Source organism: Molothrus ater, chromosome 16 (genome assembly GCF_012460135.2).
Source record: "Molothrus ater isolate BHLD 08-10-18 breed brown headed cowbird chromosome 16, BPBGC_Mater_1.1, whole genome shotgun sequence".
Classification (NCBI taxonomy): Eukaryota; Metazoa; Chordata; class Aves; order Passeriformes; family Icteridae; genus Molothrus; species Molothrus ater.
In genome coordinates, this window is record NC_050493.2 from 13,220,938 (window position 1) to 13,238,967 (window position 18,030).

The 18,030-nt window shown below is 41.8% G+C and overlaps 1 protein-coding gene across 11 annotated transcripts in view; it reads right to left on the minus strand.

Annotated features, from left to right (window-relative positions):
- RBFOX1 (RNA binding fox-1 homolog 1) overlaps window positions 1-15,824 on the minus strand; it is a 1,183,000-nt gene extending 1,167,176 nt beyond the window's left edge. For 10 of the 11 annotated variants that reach the window (XM_054516557.1, XM_054516565.1, XM_054516560.1 and 7 more), the window contains exon 1: window positions 15,597-15,668. In XM_054516557.1, the coding sequence (XP_054372532.1) occupies window positions 15,597-15,653 (57 nt within the window). In that variant the 5' untranslated portion in view covers window positions 15,654-15,668. Of the gene's footprint in view, window positions 1-15,596 lie in introns of all 11 variants that reach the window. The other variant, XM_036392503.2, reaches the window with a different exon arrangement.
- Window positions 15,825-18,030: the final 2,206 nt, after the last annotated feature.

The following is an 18,030-nucleotide window of genomic DNA, read 5'->3' on the forward strand; positions in this document are numbered from 1 at the left end:
CAGCTGAGTTTTAACACAACCAAATGCTCTCCTGCTGGCTGACTGAGGAACCAGAGATTAATTTTAACCTGCTGGCAGATGAACACTAACTTGAAGCAGTCATTCTCTCAGATATCAGCTATTGCTTGTCAGCACTGCCAGTGCTGTGCAGGGACAGCTCATTTTGCCTCTGAATGTAACAAAGAAATCAATCCAGCAGGCAGAGACCTAAAGGGACTTGGAAATGAAGACCAAAAGCTGCAGAAGGCAACTTCTTGACAAGGCAGTGAGCAGGTTTGAACCATGGTTTCAGTGCAAGAGGTATTTGCATCAATCTTTAAATACTGGAATCCTGGAAACCACCTCACCCAGAGCCTGCTGAAGTTTTCCACCAAGTTTCCTGATATTATTTCCCCCACACACTGACCATGATCCAGAATACACTCCATTGGAAGCACCCTGCTGCAGTTCCAAACTGTGACAGGACTTTCTTCACCCACCTGTGACCAAGAAGGAAAAATCTGATTCTGCTGCAGCATGCCCAGGTTTTGCTCTCCTCTTCATCAGAGCAAAGAAAAAGGCACCTGACTTTGAGAATGAGAGCACATCCACCCTATTTTAAAGTGAATTTTAGGTACCACTGGTTGAAGTGGAATTTACACAGTGCTGAAAAGCACAAGTACCTCTGAGACAAAGCAGAGCCTGTGGGAGGAGCTGTGTTCCCTCCTATGTGACCTCACAAACCTGCCCTCGTTAGTGATGGAGAGCCAAATCAGGCTTTACAACTGTGTGGAAGAAAAAAAAGCAAGAAAAAAACACTTAGAAATGCCTTTCTGACTCTGTAATTAGCACAGAAATGCCTTTCTGACTCTGTAAATAGCACGGAGGGAGGTGATGCACAAGTTAGGCAAAACAGGGGTGACCACAGAACTTGTGATCAGTTTAAAAACCGTATTAACACTCAGGGGCATTTTGGACACATAAAGCCAGACACTTTCTGTTGTCACTGTGATGTTTTATGAAAATCCTCTTGCTGGGATTTTTTTTTCCTGAGAAGCTGAGAAGTCTCAGAAAAGAAATGTAAACAATATCTGATGGCTGTGGAATGTGGAGATGGTTTACCAACAGGTGCAGCTTTGATTGGTCTCATGTAAATTGTTTTTATTTGATGACCAATCCCAGTCCAGCTGTGTCAGACTCTCTGGCCAGTCACAAGATTTTATTATTCATTCCTTTCTAGCCTTCTGATGTCTCCTTTCTCTTTCTTTAGTATAGTTTTAGTATATTATTTTCTTTTAATATCATATCTATCATAATATAATAAATCAGCCTTCTGAAACATGGAGTACTGGGGACCCTCAAACACCACCACATTCTGTGAATGAGGAGCTACTCAAGAGCAGCAAATTATCCCTTCTGCCCTGGGGAGAACATGCCCAGCCCCAGCTGCCAGCACAGCTCTGGGAGCAGCCTGCCTGCAGGAGATTGACTGCCAGGACCGGAGCAACCAGGGGTTTTTGGGGTTTTGTTTGTTTGTTTGTTTTTTGTTTGTTTGGGTTCTTTTGTTTTGGTTTCTTTTTGTTTGTTTTAGCTGATTTATCATCATTTTTTAATTCATTGCTTCCACACAGGTTTTATTCCAAAAATGGCTTTTCAAAGGGTTTTGGTTTGGGTTGTGCAGCACATTGGGTTTTTTCCCTTTGGTAAATGGAAGTTGTACTTACATAGCAGATGCTTCAAAGAAAATGTAAAGAGGATGGGGATTCTGTCCCTCAAAAATATGCTATTACTGTGAATTCTTTTTAAAAATGCTAATTGCATCTGGCTCACCACTTCACAGATGGATGGAGCCTTTTCTGTGAAGATGAGGCCTGTGCACAGAGAGCCCATCAATGCCACCAAACAGGTATGAAGAGCAGACACCCACCAGTAATTGATGCTGAATAAGTTATGTCAAGATTGCCTTGCTGTAAGAGTTCCAAGTGTTTACTTGAGCTTCCCAAATCTACATCTTTTATAAAGAGCAGTGGAAGAGGAGAATGAAGAAACTCGTGCAAAATGGACATTCAATCTTCATCTCAGTAAAAATTAAAATTTTTCTTCAAAGAACATTCCAAATAGTGACAGGAATATTTTAGCACTTGTCCTCCAACCCTGCTCAAAAAAAGAAATTAAGTCAAATCCCTATGAAGTGCTTGAATTCATCCTGCTACAAATGCTCTTAAAGTTCCTAAAATTATTTTGTAAGTCCACTGAAAGGAAGTAAATGATCCATCCCCACTTAGTGCCAGCAGCTGCACACTCCAGGTTTTGCTGATGTAGGTGAGGCCCCCAGTGCTGTGAGCTCACCTGCCTGGCAAGCAGAACTCAAAAGGTTATTGATAAATAGGATAAACAAAACCATTTGTCACAGTAAAGGCTGCTCTGGCAATCCACTTAAAACTTCCCTTGATTTAAAAGATTTTTCTTTCAAGCAAGTACCAATGCTTCTAAGCCTCCAGTTTTTGAATCAAGTCTCTCATTAACACTTTGTTTTATTCTTGAAATTCTGTACAGCTGAAGTGATGGAATTCTTTCAGAAACTCAGCTTTACCAAAAGTTCAGCTTTTCATTTACTTTCTTGTGTAGCAGCTTACATTCCTGTTTGCAGTCTTACAGATAAATCTGTCACTAAAATATCACCCAAACAGCTTAAAATGTAGAAGTTAACAGAACAACTGCATCTAAAATTGCTACTTTTATAATATGATTGAAGGCAGATTCATGATGTGAAGGGAAAAAAAAAAGAGGTTTACTTACAATTTAATACTTGGAGTTGGTAATCCAAGAGTAGCTTTATGATAAATCCTACATATTCCTTAGAAGATTTAGAGAGTTTCCATATATATACACACTTTTCTCATGCTAATTGTACAATTTCTTGTATTTCTTAGTGTTAATCTCTTGGCAAATTTTATAATGCTTAAGGTGACATTTGGCAGTTGAGTCCCCACAGATACAACTGTCCTCATTCTTATAGAAACGAATTTCTTTTTTTCCTCATAACAGGTATGGCCTAAAGAACATGATAAGTGATAGGAATCAGCTTCAGAATTATTCAATTCCTTTATTTAATTAATTCCTTTATTTATTTAATTAATTAATTAATATAAATATAATAAAAATAATATTAATTTATTTATTGATTATTTTATTAATTATTTTATTCCTTTATTTAATTATTTTATTCATTTATTTAATTATTTCATTCCTTTATTTAATTATTTAAGTCCTACTAAGCAGGTAGTGCTGGCTACTTTCTTTTCCCATTGCAGCCTTCCAGCATTTACAGTGGAATGGTAGAATGGCTATTTAGTGTTTATAATAATAAAGCAAAGTAGAAGAAAGCAAACTGACAGTGCCACAATATAATAAAAGCAGGTTTGAAATTCAGCTCCTTAATTGTCACAGACATATTTTATGAAAAATCCTTTCATTAGGATTGTTTCTCCTGAGAACCTGAGAAGCTTCAGCTTCTCCATGTTTTCCTGCTTTGGAATGTGATTTGGAGAATTGTTTACCCAGCATGTGAAATTGTTTTTACTTGATGACCAATGACAGCCACCTGGGTCGAGGCTGTGAGCAGTCACAAGATTTTATCATTTATTCCATTCTTTTCCTTGCTAGCCTTCTGATGAAATCCTTTCTTCTATTCTTTAGTAGAGTTTTAATAATAGAGCATTTTCTGTTAATATCATATATATCATAAAATAATCAATCAGCCTTCTGAAACATGGAGTCAAGATTCTCATCTCTTCCCTCGTCCTGGGACCCCTGCAAACACCACCACATTTGGTGACCTCGAGTGAGGAACATTCCCACACTTAGTCACTCAAGGAAATTAAAATATTCTTATCATGTAGATGAACAGGCTGGGATGAACAGGCTTCCAGTAGATGGAAGTAGAAAGGGAGTCCTTTCTCTAATTAGCAGCTTTTTCTTGCAGCTCCCAAAGTCTCAGGTAAGAGGCAGAAGCCTGAGAGCTGCGCTGGCTCCCGAACACAAAACCCACCCTGGGAGAGGGGACACCAAAGGGCAGGGGGGCTGAGGGGAGGAGGACAGGAGAGAGCCAAGGGGGTTCCTAAATACCAGCATTCTAAAAACAGCTGCAGAAAGGACAGTGAGGGTGAAGCATTGATTTGTGCCCTCACTGGAGGCAATGGGATAATGGCCTCAGCACCTGGTTTGGTATCAGAGCCCCCTGGGTTATTTTGGGACCTGACCTGTCTGCACAGATGCACACTGAGACATCTTTGATCAGCTCTCTGATCTTGCTGCCAACCTCTCAGGCCAGAAAACCACGCAACTGTTGCATTGCACTAAATAGTTTCTTTAGTTGTTTTGCACTGGGTTCATGGTTTTTCCCTCCCACCTCAGCCTCAGTGGAGGTGGTCATACATGATGCATAAATTCCATTCAAACAAAGGATTCTGTCTGGTCAGTGTCAATGTCTTCCTCTGAATCCTAATGGCGTCTTCATGGTTGAATGAAGCAGGAAGAAGTTTGTTTCTTCTGATAAAAGAGCAATAAATTCTCTTTCTCTGAAAGATTTAGGTGTCCTGAGGCTGCTATCTTGGTGCAAGTCCTTTCTTAAGGGGAAAAAACTATCTTACATAGCATGTAAGATAGTTTCAATTTTAACCTTATGCTAACCTAAAACGATATTTAACACACTACTTAAGAAAATTAATACAGCATAACTTTCTAACATAACACATATAATATTCATTTCAATATTTGCAAAAAGCCAATAATAAAAAACGCATGTTTCACACCAGAATTCTAAAAACAGCTGCAGAAAGGACAGTGAGGGTGAAGCATTGATTTGTGCCCTCTCTGGAGGCAATGGGATAATGGCCTCAGCACCTGGTTTGGGTTTCAGAGCCCCCTGGGTTATTCTGGGACGTGACCTGTCTGCAGATGCACACTGAGACATCTTTGATCAGCTCTCTGATCTTGCTGCCAACCTCTCAGGCCAGAACCATGCAACAGAATTCCAGCTGAACAAAGCTGTGAGACTTCCCAAAGTGCCTGGATCAGAAAAGGCACTTCCAGTCCTCTCAGTTCATTTAGTAATTACCAAATATTGGGACACAGATTTATTGGGACACAGATTTGTCTGCCCCAGACACTGGAGCTGGCTTGCAGTGCCAGCCTGCCCTGTCAGAGGAGGTCACACCCACACATCTGCACCTAAGGCAGCAGTGACAATTCAGACATCTGGGCACATTTTCCAGGGAGAAATTTTTTCCTTCCACCTCTGCCAGCCCCGTTCTCCATCAGAGGTGCCAACAAACAGCCAGAGCTGTGCCAACAGCTCCAGGGGAACTCCCTCTCTGCCTGCTGATGGTCCCTGACCTCCCTGTGCCTGCCCCAGAGCCCCCAGGGGTGATTCCAGACCCTTCCAGAGGGAGATTTCTGGTCCCTGGCATTTAGACCTCAATCAATCAGTCCCTCTGCAGCATGCAGGGCACTGGGCTTTTCCTGCTCCCTTCCCAGCACCATCACACCCTCCCCTGCACTGACCAGGCAGCTGCAGAACCAGAATTTATTTCAGCCACACAGCTGGGCTTTTTCTGGGGGCTCTTTCCTCATTTTGCTTTGGTGAAATCTTCCCTGCTAACAATGCACACTGCACACACCCCCAAGGGAACAGCCTCAGCAGCTGCTCCAGACACCCAGTCCCAAGGCACCACACAGGGTCTGAGTCACAATTATCCAAACTGACCTCTCAGCTGGGAAGATTAAGGGTCTTGGAAAGTTATCACTGGGTGGCGCAAAATTCATTTGTCAACAGATAACAAGATATTAATTTAGTTTTGATTTTTTGCCTCAGTTACATAATGATTTTTTTTTTTTAAATCAAAATTGAGCAACCACTCTGAAGTACTAACATATCACCTCCATGTTGGCTTGTGTGCACAGCTACACAGGACACTTTAAAATGAATTAAAACTGAGCAGATAAGGGACAAAATAAAAAAAAGGAGCAGGAGCAAAGTCATTCTAATTAAGATGCCTCTGCAATCAACATCCCACAAGGATCTGTTCTTCCATGAATATTATTCAGTGATTTTTTTTTTCCCAGTGAATTGGAAAGCGAGTATGTATAAATCAAGGCATTGGTAATTTCAGACAATTTTAATCAAATTGCAGTCATAAATTCTGGGCTTGTCTGACAAAAATACACTTCCATGTGGGCAAACACAGAATGTTTAGTGGCATTGGCAGCTGTTGGTAAATGAACCTGGAGCCCAGGCCAGAGCAGTACCTAAACCATTGATATATTAACAGGGGACATCCAGCAGAATCAGCTTTCTGCAAAAAATGTTGAACTTGCAAAGAGGCAGCGAGGGCACGGATGAATTATTTCAGATGGGGAGCACAGACCTGCAGGATGGAAAACAAAGCACATGGATCCAGATGCTTGGCTTATCCAGGAGGAGGAAATGAGTTTATTCCCATCATGGGAGTCAATAACATCTGGTGCAAAACAATCCACTCAGGCTGGAATGAGCAGTTGGGCAAATTCCAACTCCAGGCAAGGATTTATATTTTTATTCTAAGAATAATTATCTACAGCAAGAAATTTACCTGGAGACTTGAGGAATCGTCCGTGACCTGAAGCCTTTAATCAACAGTGGCTGTTTTTGTAAAAAATTCCATTTTCTAGCTCAAACAGAATTTAGGAAGATGGAATTAACTTTTACCAGAAACCAGGGTTTAGCAGTCAATTCTAGCCTTGAAATCTAAGAAGGATTTGAACATGGGTGGCCAGGAACAGCAACCTTTATGTAACATGTGTAACACAACACTGGCTAATTAGAAGAAAATATTGCCACATCACCAAAAACTATTGGTTTTGTGCCTTCAAGACCTGGAAACTAGCCTATAGTGAGAGAAAGAAATTTTGCTCTGCTGCTTTTCCAAGAATCGGTCTTTTTTTTTTTTTCAGTTAATGCAACAGCTTTCTGTAATGTCATTATTTATTTTAAATTAAATAAAAAGTGATTAATTGCTCAATCAGCATTCTTTCCATTTCATATGGACTCCTGTAATTCACAGACAGTTTCTAAACATAACAGTCAATGATTCTGCCCTCTGGAGACAGTGAAAAGATTAGGGTTTTTAGTTGAAATAAATATTTCAGTGAATGAAAAAACTACCTCTCAGCATCTCAGAACAGATGTTACTTCCCCAGTGCATTATTGATAAGAATGTTTAATTTCCATTTAGTTGTGGCCCAACTCAAGGAACTATGACAGTCTCAGTGTGGTGACTTCGTAATTTTACATACTAAATCCATTTATATTTTTTTGTGATTAGCCTTCATTTTGTGGAAAATAACATTCCCTGAAGATAATACATGTTGAATGCACAGTACAACTCAGCTAAAACAGGAATTTACCAAACTATTCGTAGAGAGTAAAAAGAGTGGAAACTTTGTAACAATTTGTTAATTTTTCACCATCTCATTACGCTTCAGGGTAACCAATATCATCAAATTAATTGCGGGATCTGGGGAAATGCAGAGCCCCTTCAGTGCATCCACTCACGGCTGACCCTGTGCTGTCCTTGCTCAACTCTTCAAGGCAAAACAGAACCCTGGGAAAACACAGAGCCCTTCTAGTCCATGCCAGGGCTGATTCCATGGTGTCCCTGCTCAATCCTTGTTAGGATCCTGCACAATCCTTGCCATAAAACCTTGGACACCCAGGACCTTCTCTATCTCACCTTTCCACTCCTGTCCAGGGACCAACTCAGTAAAGAAAGATCTTTCTGTGACATGAGGGACCAGAGCTGTGTCCCTTCCTAGGGATCCTAAAGCCATATCCCTGTGCAGAAGGGCTGGCATCCAGTGTATTGGAATAAATTCCAACATATTGGAAACATGCAGGGAAAAGCCAGCAGGTGAAAGAATAGATTGTGTAAGAAGTATAGTGCTCAGGAAATCTTTTTCATTTAAACAAGTTTTGCTTTTCAGGCTGGAATGAAAGTATCCTTACCAAGGACTGCAGACACTTCTCATTGGCTTGTGAATCTTAGATGACCTTTATTAATTATCAGTACAACTAATTGAGAATTACTTAATTATCTAGCACTTAGAGTCACCAGTTTAAGTCACTCAGCTGTTGCACACTCCTACACCAAGCTATTTGAATTTTGCTGGCAGTGACCAGCAGGCTCACAAGCTCTGGACCAGTTATTCCCATTTTAAAGGTATCTTAAAGTGCCAGAAGAAAAGAGATCAGAACATGAGACAACCATCAAAAGTAAACGTTCTGTACTCTGAATTTAAAGGATGAGATCCTTTCTAGTGTAGACAAGACTGCCTGTAACTCCTTGGGCTGTTTAGGAAGTGCACAGTGGGGAAAGCATTAGAACATCAGAACACATTAAGTGCATTCCTGAGGGGGAAATTACATGGGTGGCAGTGCAGCAGATCCTGCAGCCTAATTTAATGGAACAAAATAGGGAACTCTTCGGTAATAATGCATCCCAAATGAGTCTGAACATTGAGTACTCCACAGGAAAGGGACAGCCAGGGAAGCACCAGCCTGATTCCATTTTCAATTTTTGCATAGCTTCTGGGCTTATTCCTTATTGTTGTAGAGAGGGCTAATGACTAAGACTGCAAATATTAAAAAAGAACCAAAGTAAAGTAAATAATTTTATTAATCTTTAAATCACAGAGACTTGAAATAAAAATATTTTCCTGGCTGACATTGGCATACAGAAGGAGAAAGCGTAGCAAATAAGAGCAATATATAAATATCTTAATTTCATATCTCCTCTAATTCAACATAGATCACAAATGTCTTCTTTTGCACTCTGGAGAATTTTAATGCATTTGTAATTTCAATCAAAAGTAACATTCAGTCATTCTATACAAATTGTGATATTAGGCAATTGATTAGTCAAACTGGGATAGAAATGCTCCATGAATGTTCCTTATCAGTGAAATTGAACTTCCAATGAGTAAACACAACTGGCCAATGTTGCCTTGGTAGAAATTGCTCATTGAAAACAGGCAGTTATTTGCTGAATTAAAATTCCCTCATGACAAAATAATAGGATAATGCACACAAAGCCCTTAGCTTTGCACACTTAGCCCCTGCCATCTAATGCAGCTACAGGAAAAATGGCAAAACAAGGTCATTCATGAGGGTCTCCTTCTGCTGCCTTGCCTTGTCTCAGGCAATTCCTTGCTGCAATTATTCCTGTCCAGGCTGCAGTGCCATTGTTTGCTGCCAGTTTGCTGACACCAGCCAGAGGTTAACAGGAGGATGAATCAGTTTTAGGGAGAACATTTCCCTCCAACTTGTTCTTGTTCTTGGAATCAAGTCCAAACTGATTTTTGATTTATCCACACCTTTCTACCAAAGCTCCTTTACCTTGATTTAGCAAATATTCCTGTGGAAGGAACACCAGCACCTTGTATCAATACCACCACTGACTTCTAAAGAATTATCATCTCCTTTCTTCCACTTGCAAAGGCAAATAATTATGTCTCTGTCCTGGATCACAGAACTTGATTGTGCTCTGAATCAAAACAAAAGCAGTAATTCCAGCATCTATCACAGTCTGCCTAACAAGTCAATAGATTCAATCCTTAAGTTAGCCTCTAATTAGGTAATCAGACCCCAAAAAGGAAAGAGAGGAAAGGCAGATGCAGTCTGCAACACGTTCCAAGTGTCCTGCTCTTCAAAACACTTGAAATTTATGGTGCTCTCCTAAAACACATCCATTCCATAATGTCTGAGGAGAAAAGGAACTCAATAGATTGAAACACTGTTATAAAGAGGAAAGAAAAAGAACTAAAGCACAGCCTTGACAGCAGAATGGTTCAATCTGCTTAGAACCCTGAGAGTCAAAAATCAGCACCTTAAATTGGACTCTCAGCCCAGACAAACCCACCATTCCAGTTCCCCCCTTCTCAAACACATCTCCTCTTTAAAGTAATATTTATAAATACAATCATGATCACAAAGCCATACACACACAAATTAGGTTTTGTAATAAACCAACTGTAAGGAGCAAATAAATGTCCTAAACCAGAAAATCTATGAGAAACTGCATTAACACAGTGAAATGCACTGGACTTTGCCACTGTGGCAATGCACTGAAAGGTCAAACTGCCAGACTTCAGATCCAATTCCTACACTTCCTTCTATGTTTTATGGATGTATTTAATGAAAAACTCCTGAGTTATTGAGTCAAAAATGACTTTAACCCAAGCTAAGCATGAGAGATAAAAAAATGTGTGTTTCACTCATCAAGATTAACACCATTCTCAAATTCAACACCTCCTAATATCTTTGTTATTTACCCCAAGCCCTCCCAGGACAGCAGCTCACTCTGCTGAAGGCACACACTGGAGTTTCTGCAGTGAATCCAGATGGGGCTCAGTTCCTACATCCACACCTGGTCTTGACAGAGCTTTTAATTTGATACCATGAACCCAAACCCATCCTTCAAACAGGGGAATTTTGTCTTGAGCTGAAGCTCCAAGCTCATATCCTAATCTCTAGAAAACCCTTCCTCTGCTCCTTCTGAGTGATCAGCTTTTCAACGTGTGTTGCTCACCTTTCCAAGGAATGTTCTTCCACACCCTAGGAATACTCAGAGGAATTACTCAAAGTAATGACAAGGTACAATTTGTTCTCTGTGCAAAGACAAGGGCATTGCATAGCACATAGCATCCCCCCATCTAAACTGGGTTTAGATCAACATCTGAGATTTGGAAGGCTGGATCTGCCACATGATACAAGTTTGGTGTAGTGAGTTCTTCAGAGTTGATCAGCAAAACCAGTTTTCCCTTCCTACAAAAGCACTTTTTCAGATACTTTCCTCATATTTACTTTTACAACATGACAGTCCCAAAACTGAATAAAGATGTTACTTCTGATGTTAGCAACAAAAAGTAGCATTTTTTCCTTCAAGGTACCCTTTCCTCCTTTCACAAAGTATTCACAAAGGCCAGTAAAAAAAATTTAAACAGTACATTAATTCACAAATGCATTCTAATCATTTTGAAAGTTGTTTAAAAGGTAAAAGTTCAAGCTCTCTCCTGGCTCAGGTGGCATTAGTGATGAAAACATAGTTTAGGAAGCTGTGTGCTGTGGGAACAGTACAGAAATCAAACCAAACCCAGGAAGTTTAGTATTGTTTTCTAAACTCAGCACAAATCTTTATGGGGGGAAAGTTTGGATCGTAACAAAAGAGGCCTTGTGGATACAGAAATATCTCTGCACCAAAATCCAATCAAACTTCACCAGGCATATGCACAAAGAGTTGGTTAAAGAGAGATTAAAAAGGACTATTCTTGAAAGACAAGGGTGCATGGATCACAAGGATCCACACTCCTGATGATTACTCGTGGCTAACTGTGAGTCTCCCAGAGTTACTCATGGGTAACTATGAGTCTATCTCATGTCTGTCAGCCCAGGAAGAAGTCAGAACTTGCATGTTTAATTCTTCATTCACTTCCCATTTCAGAAAATACAGCTTTAGCCTGATTTAACAATTTCCAGAGTGTGGTCAGGGGTAGGGTGACAATCAAAGCTGTGGCATCACAGAGCTGACAGCTGTGCTCATCCTCCAGGCACACAGCTGGGGATGGAATTCACCAGAGCCCCTGGTTAAAGAGTTTTACCCAAACTCTTGATGAAAAGCAGTGATTCACTGGCTCTCCCCAAGGCCAATTCCCCACCATCTGCACCCAGTGAAGGGTTTCTCAAGTTGAACCTCACTGCAGCTCCTAGGTCTGAACCAAAGGCTTCATCCTGATGCTCTGCCAGGAAGAAACAACACAGAGGGAGCAATTCCAGGGCCTTGGACTGTGTGATCCACACCTGCCACAAGCAGCTTCCTCACCGTAATGAAGGCAATAAAAGAGAAGACAAGAAGCAAATTATTTTAATAGATACCTAAATTAACAATTCCAGTTTCACTCCTGGGCCTTAGGCTGGAAATGGGGGTGTGTGTTCTATTGCCATCTGATGGGGCAGTTTTCTTTATCTCTCCCCCAGCCAATCCTCCCTGCAGGAGATCTCTGCTGTCCATGGCCACTGAGTGTCCCTGCAGGGCTGATCCAATCCCAGCATCCCATGGGGAGATGCTGCACCCAGGGCAGGAGCCAAGCATTCCTACCTGGATCCAATGTGAGCCTGGCACAGCACAGCAGCCTTTGCCCAGTGCATTGCCAGAGGAGCAGCTTCTGCTGCCCTGCATGGCCAGAGGGAGCCCAGGCCCATCTCCAGCAGCCCTGGAGCTGCAGAGGAAAACTCCCCCCTTGTGCAGGATCCCTGCTCCAGCAGAGCCACAGCTGGCACTGCAGGAGGGCTGAGCCCCCATGGGATGGGGCTGTGCCACCCCCTGACACACAGGGGACAGGGCATGGTCTGACTCTGGCAGTGGGGTTTTGTATTACTGCTTTTGGTTTTGGGGGTTTTTTTTAATTTTTTCCAATAAAGAACAGTTATTCCTATTCCCATGTCTTTGCCTGAGAGCCCCTTAATTTCAAAATTATAATAATTTGGAGGGAGAGGTTTGTATTTTCCATTTCAGGGGAGGCTCAGCAGACACCTGGCTTTCCAAACCAAGACACCCTGTTACTGCACTAAGCAGTCCCCAGCCCTAAGGGAAGGAGTCTCCCCAGTGACTCCTCCCTCCTGCTGCCAAATGCAGCCCCTCTTTGCCAAGGCAGGGAAGGGAGCTCTGTCCAGGGGCACAAAGATCCTTCTGCACAACCAACCCGTGCCCAGCAGCTGCTCCTGCTGCAAACTCAGCATGCCAAGGAAATGCCCACATCACTCCAGGAGCATAAAATATACATTGTGTCTGCATTCCCCAGAATCCAAGATTCCATAATAAGTGGGATAATGAGCTGGAGCAGCTGACCAAGGTAGATTTCTTCCTTCTGAACCCAAGAATGATATTGGAAGAGGTAAATAGCAGTGGAATAAACAGAGAAATAGCACACACACTGTGCTGATTTTTTATTACGAGTCCAAAAATGAGTCAAAGCCTATAATTTCTTTTAAATGTCCTTCTTTAAAGTGGAAGACATAATGGACTATTAGGAAATGTTCCTCCAATGCATGCATTGATTACCCATACCACTATGCCTATAAAATAAAGATTCTTCTAAGCACAGAAATGAAGTCATTCCAGTGTTTCCTAAGGGCACACAGTCCATCTTTCCCAGCAGCTTGCTCTCTGCAAGGTGACAGACACTTACAGCCATTGTTGAACAAGCTTTTATTGCTTTGAGAAAAAATTTAATGTTAACAGAATTTCAAATGTCACCTAATTAATTTCTAATAATGCCTCCAAATCAGACAGATTTAAAAGAGCAAAAATATTACTGGAACTTGATATCAAATGTAGTGCAACATCCCAAGCCAGAATCTACTCAAGTGAGGGGAAAGAAGAGCTTCATTGAGCTTTGATGAGTTCTGAATCAAACTCAGTTTAATTTTTGGAGATACTATAACAACAATTATTTTATTATAAAAACTATTTAAGAATTGATTTTGGGAAAGCAAAGTAGTGAAATAATTGTTCATTAACTGATTTGCTTTGTTAATATTTTTAACAATCCCCTGATGAAAAACCAGAATGTAAAGTTGGAGAAGCTATACCAGGTCCATGAAAGGACAAAAAAAAGGACAGGTATTAACTAGCACAGAACTTTGCTGGAGTAGCAGAACATAAATAAGGGGCTAAACCAGATTGGGCAGAGCCCAGTGATTCCAGGTATGCATCATTCTCATATATTCTGCATGATCTCTTAAAAGACAAAGTCAATTTATTCAATTAAGGCTTATTTTTCAGTAATTTCCTCATTAGGTGTTATAGTAAGATGTACCATCAAAAAGACTTACCCCAGCCCATAGTGGTGTTCACTTCTAGATATTTATCACAAAATAGAATGGATTTAAAACCTTTACTCCCAGGTAAAAAAGAAAAAAACAGCCAAAAGCGAAGGTTGTGATTGGAGCAATTAACATGCCTGTAATTTGCACTTATTTTGGGGAAAATAAGTCTCTGCCAGAAGTGGTGTAAGAACAAGAGTGGTACTTCACTGTCTGAGAGTTAGAAAGAACCTAACTTCATAAAGCATTGGAATCCCAAAACACAGAGCAAAGTGCAACTCTCTGCAGTTACATGGCTTGATAAAAGATTTCTGCTTGGATAAACAAACCAACACTCTACACACATTTTAAATTCTTCTGTAGCTCGTGAAAACTGTTGCATTTAGAGATGACCTTCCACCAAGAACGAACCAGAGAAACTCGATTTCAAATGCTTTTAAAATCTAAATCCTACTGAAACACTGGACATCTACTTAGCTCCTCATTTGAGAAAGCCTGTCCAAATTCAGGATATCAACCCCAGGAGAGAAAACAACCCACATTCCAGAAAACTTCTGGATAAAACCAGTGCACTGCAATCTCCAGCAGCTCTTAAGTGAGCTCTCAAGCTACACTCTCCCCCTATGACAACTCACACAGGAAACATCCCCCACCCCAGACACTGTCCCCACCACCCTCCCCCTGTATTTCTGCCCGAGGGAAGCAGCCAGGATGTGTGGAGGAAAAGTACCTGGCCTGAATTGCACCAGGAGGGGCAAAGCTTCAGCTGGCTGGGGATCCAAACATCTCCCCTGAGCTCTCTGCTGTGCCTCAGGAGCTGCTGACAGGCACAGGAGCTGAGCTGAATAACCAGGCAGCAAAGTTACCCTTGTGTAAACATCTGCCAGGGCTGGTGTTTATACAGGCAACTGCTCAGCAGCCCTTCTTTGGCAAAATCTCACCAGATGAGATCTCTAACCACCAATTCTCCTTCTCTCCTGGAGGCTGTACCCCCATCCCCAGCTGTAAAACTGCTACTCAACATCAATGCACTTCAAAGTCTGACTGGACAGACTGATAAACAACCAAAACTGTCCAATTTCTGAATGGACAGACTGATAAATAACCAAAACTGTCCAATGTCTGATGGACAGACTGATAACCAAAACTGGCCAATGTCTGATGGACAGACTGATAACCAAAACTGGCCAATGTCTGATGGACAGACTGATAACCAAAACTGTCCAATGTCTGATGGACAGACTGATAACCAAAACTGGCCAATGTCTGATGGACAGACTGATAAATAACCAAAACTGTCCAATTTCTGAATGGACAGACTGATAAACAACCCAAACTGTCCAATTCAATGCACCCATCCTTACCCAATTTCTAAATGGATATAGGGAGCTGGAAAGCAAGTTAAGCTGTTAATATGCCTTCTCCCCATGAAAAAAGAAATCACTCCTCTGACACACACATCTTGCAAGCACCTGATGTGAGAGCCAGATAAAAACACACACTCCTGCACTGAAAAGCGTGCAGGCAAGATCAGAAATTAAAGAGGACCATGCTTATGATCTCAGTGAGATGGGACACTCGATTTCATTCATCCTGCTCTTCCTGATGCCCAATTACCAACTTCAGGATGACAGATAATTTCAAAGGTAACCTCCCGGCCCTTCCCCCTTTCCCTGAGCCACTGAAGATGCTCACTTACACTTTTGCCTTCACCTCCTCCTTCGGGCACGGGCTCTTCTCTGCCTGAGCAAGGCATTATTGCATCTTCTGCTGCTGCTTCCCTGTCCTTTCCACCGCTCCCTGCTTCATTCCCCAGCTTCAGCCTCTTTCCCTCAGGCTGGGAGTCATCCACATCCTCCCTTCTTATCCTGCCATCTCTGCCTCGCTGCTTCCCCGCGTCTTCTGGGCTGCTGCAGGAATTTGACATTTTCAAAGTGTTGCGGACTTTTTTTTTTTCCTTAAAGGAGAAAAAAAAAAAAAAAAAAAAAAAAAAAAAGGGCAGCTGAAGCTGCCGTTTTGAAAAGGGGATTTGGCTTCCGAGAGCTGCGATGTGCTGTGGCTCCCGTTAGAAATTCGGGTGCTGTGCAGGAGCCGGAGCTGTTTCTCTGCCGCCCTCTCCTGCCGGCTGCGAGCGCTGAGCGCGGCCGGAGCCGCCGCTCCTCAGGAGCAGCAATAACCTTTCCTTTATCGATTGCATGCACGCTGCTGCTGCTGCTGCCAGCGACAAAACCCTCGGATTTCTCTTCTCCCCGATCCACGGAAATTGGCTTTCCTCAAAGTACAAAATATTAGCTGCACCGTCTTTAAATCCAAATTTACGTCTGTGCCCCAGGGGTGCTGAGGACTTTGGTTATAGACTGGTGGTGATGCCAAGAGTAATTTACCCATTAAAATGCAAAGGTGGCCTTAACTCCAAGCAGCTTCTTTCAAAATAATTTCACTTCAGGTTTAGGGGTGTTTTTTATAAGGATATCCTCACTTTGTAAATTAACTTTGCACCATCTAAATCCACATTCCACACTGTAATACAAATTTCACATAACATTCTGGTCCTAGAGCTGTAGGGATGAGATTAAATGAGACTAGGACAACCCAACAGGACATTCTGGAGGCTTTTTTTGCTCTCTCAGACAATTTATTAGAAACACCACCACACATAACCATCAGTTTGGTGCAATATTTGAACCTCTTAAAAAAAAAAAGTAACCAAGTGCTTTGACATACAGACTGCAATGTGCTGCTCATTCTTACAATAGAGAAGGCAAGATGAAGTAGAAACTTTTAAAAAAAAAAAAAAAACAATGTGAGTCCTGTTTTCTCACACTTAAGCACTTTTAGATTTAAATGAGGCTCCTTATATCTTGCAGGGGGAAGTGAATCCCTAAGAAGCCCACTGCACATGTCCAGAGATGTTCCAGTCAGGACAAAACTTCAGGAGTGCTGCCCAACCACACGTGGATGAATTCAACAAGTCAAACTCCATTTTCTGCTGTGTTCAACAAGGTCTGTCTGGCCAGAATCCTCCAGGGAGTTAAGCTGTGTCCCAGCATTTATTTCACTGGCATTGCTATCCTAGAGGGAGTTAAGCTGTGTCCCAGCACTGATTTCACTGGCATTATGAAGGGGGTGTTAGTTTGAGCAAGTAGTTATGTCAATTATTGAAGAATGAACAAAGAGAGGAGAAATTCACTCCAGCCAGTCCCACAGGAGGGTGAGGGAGAATTTCTGAGATCCAGGATATCTGCACACCCAGACCTGGAGACATTAAACATCCACTGCTAACACTGACCATAGCAAAGGGGTGGGCATTGGCCTTTGCCTAACTTGCAGCTGTAAATACTTCCAGAGCTGGATGAACACAAACCAAGTGGGCTCAGCAGAGGAAAAAAATCAAGCTGAGAGGTTTTTTAAATGGTTCTGGATCAAGCCTCCCATGCCTTGTAACCTGCAGTGGTCAAGTTGCACAGCTTGGCCTGCAGTCTGGAGTGGTGTCCACTTGTGATGAGCCTACAGAGAAACCTGCTCAGCTGGTGACTGATCCTCTTCAAGGAACAAGAGATTGTCAGCCAGGGCACAGCCAGGCAGCTCCTGCAGGAAGGGATTCACCCTAGATGAGCACAGATTGATACAGGTCATGTCCCTCTGCTCAAAGCCATGAGTCCCCACACCCATCTAGCTGAGGAACAAAGAAAACCATCAATAAACCCCACTCAATATCCTCATCAACAGCAGCAGCACTAGAGACCAACAGCAGGGATTTTCTTCAAAAGTCACACCCCTAGGCAGAGGTGTTGGCTTCAACAAATCCTTCACCCTCTTTCCCATATTATTAAAACATCACCCACCCTTTCCCTTCTTTCCTCCTGCTTGAAGCTCCTGATGGAGTTACACTACTGTTTAGATCATCTTCACCAAACTGTAAAAGCCTTTCTTATTTCTAGGGCTCATTCACCATTCATACCTGCTTTTTCCATCACACAAGCCATTTAATCCTGTTTTCTATTTCAGCTTTGTTTATTCCTTCTTAAATTTCCCATCCTCACCTAAAACACTGAAATACAGAAATAATTCTGAAACAGAAATGCTGTTTTAGCTACAATGCACTTCAGGCTTATTTGCACAGTAAATGCATC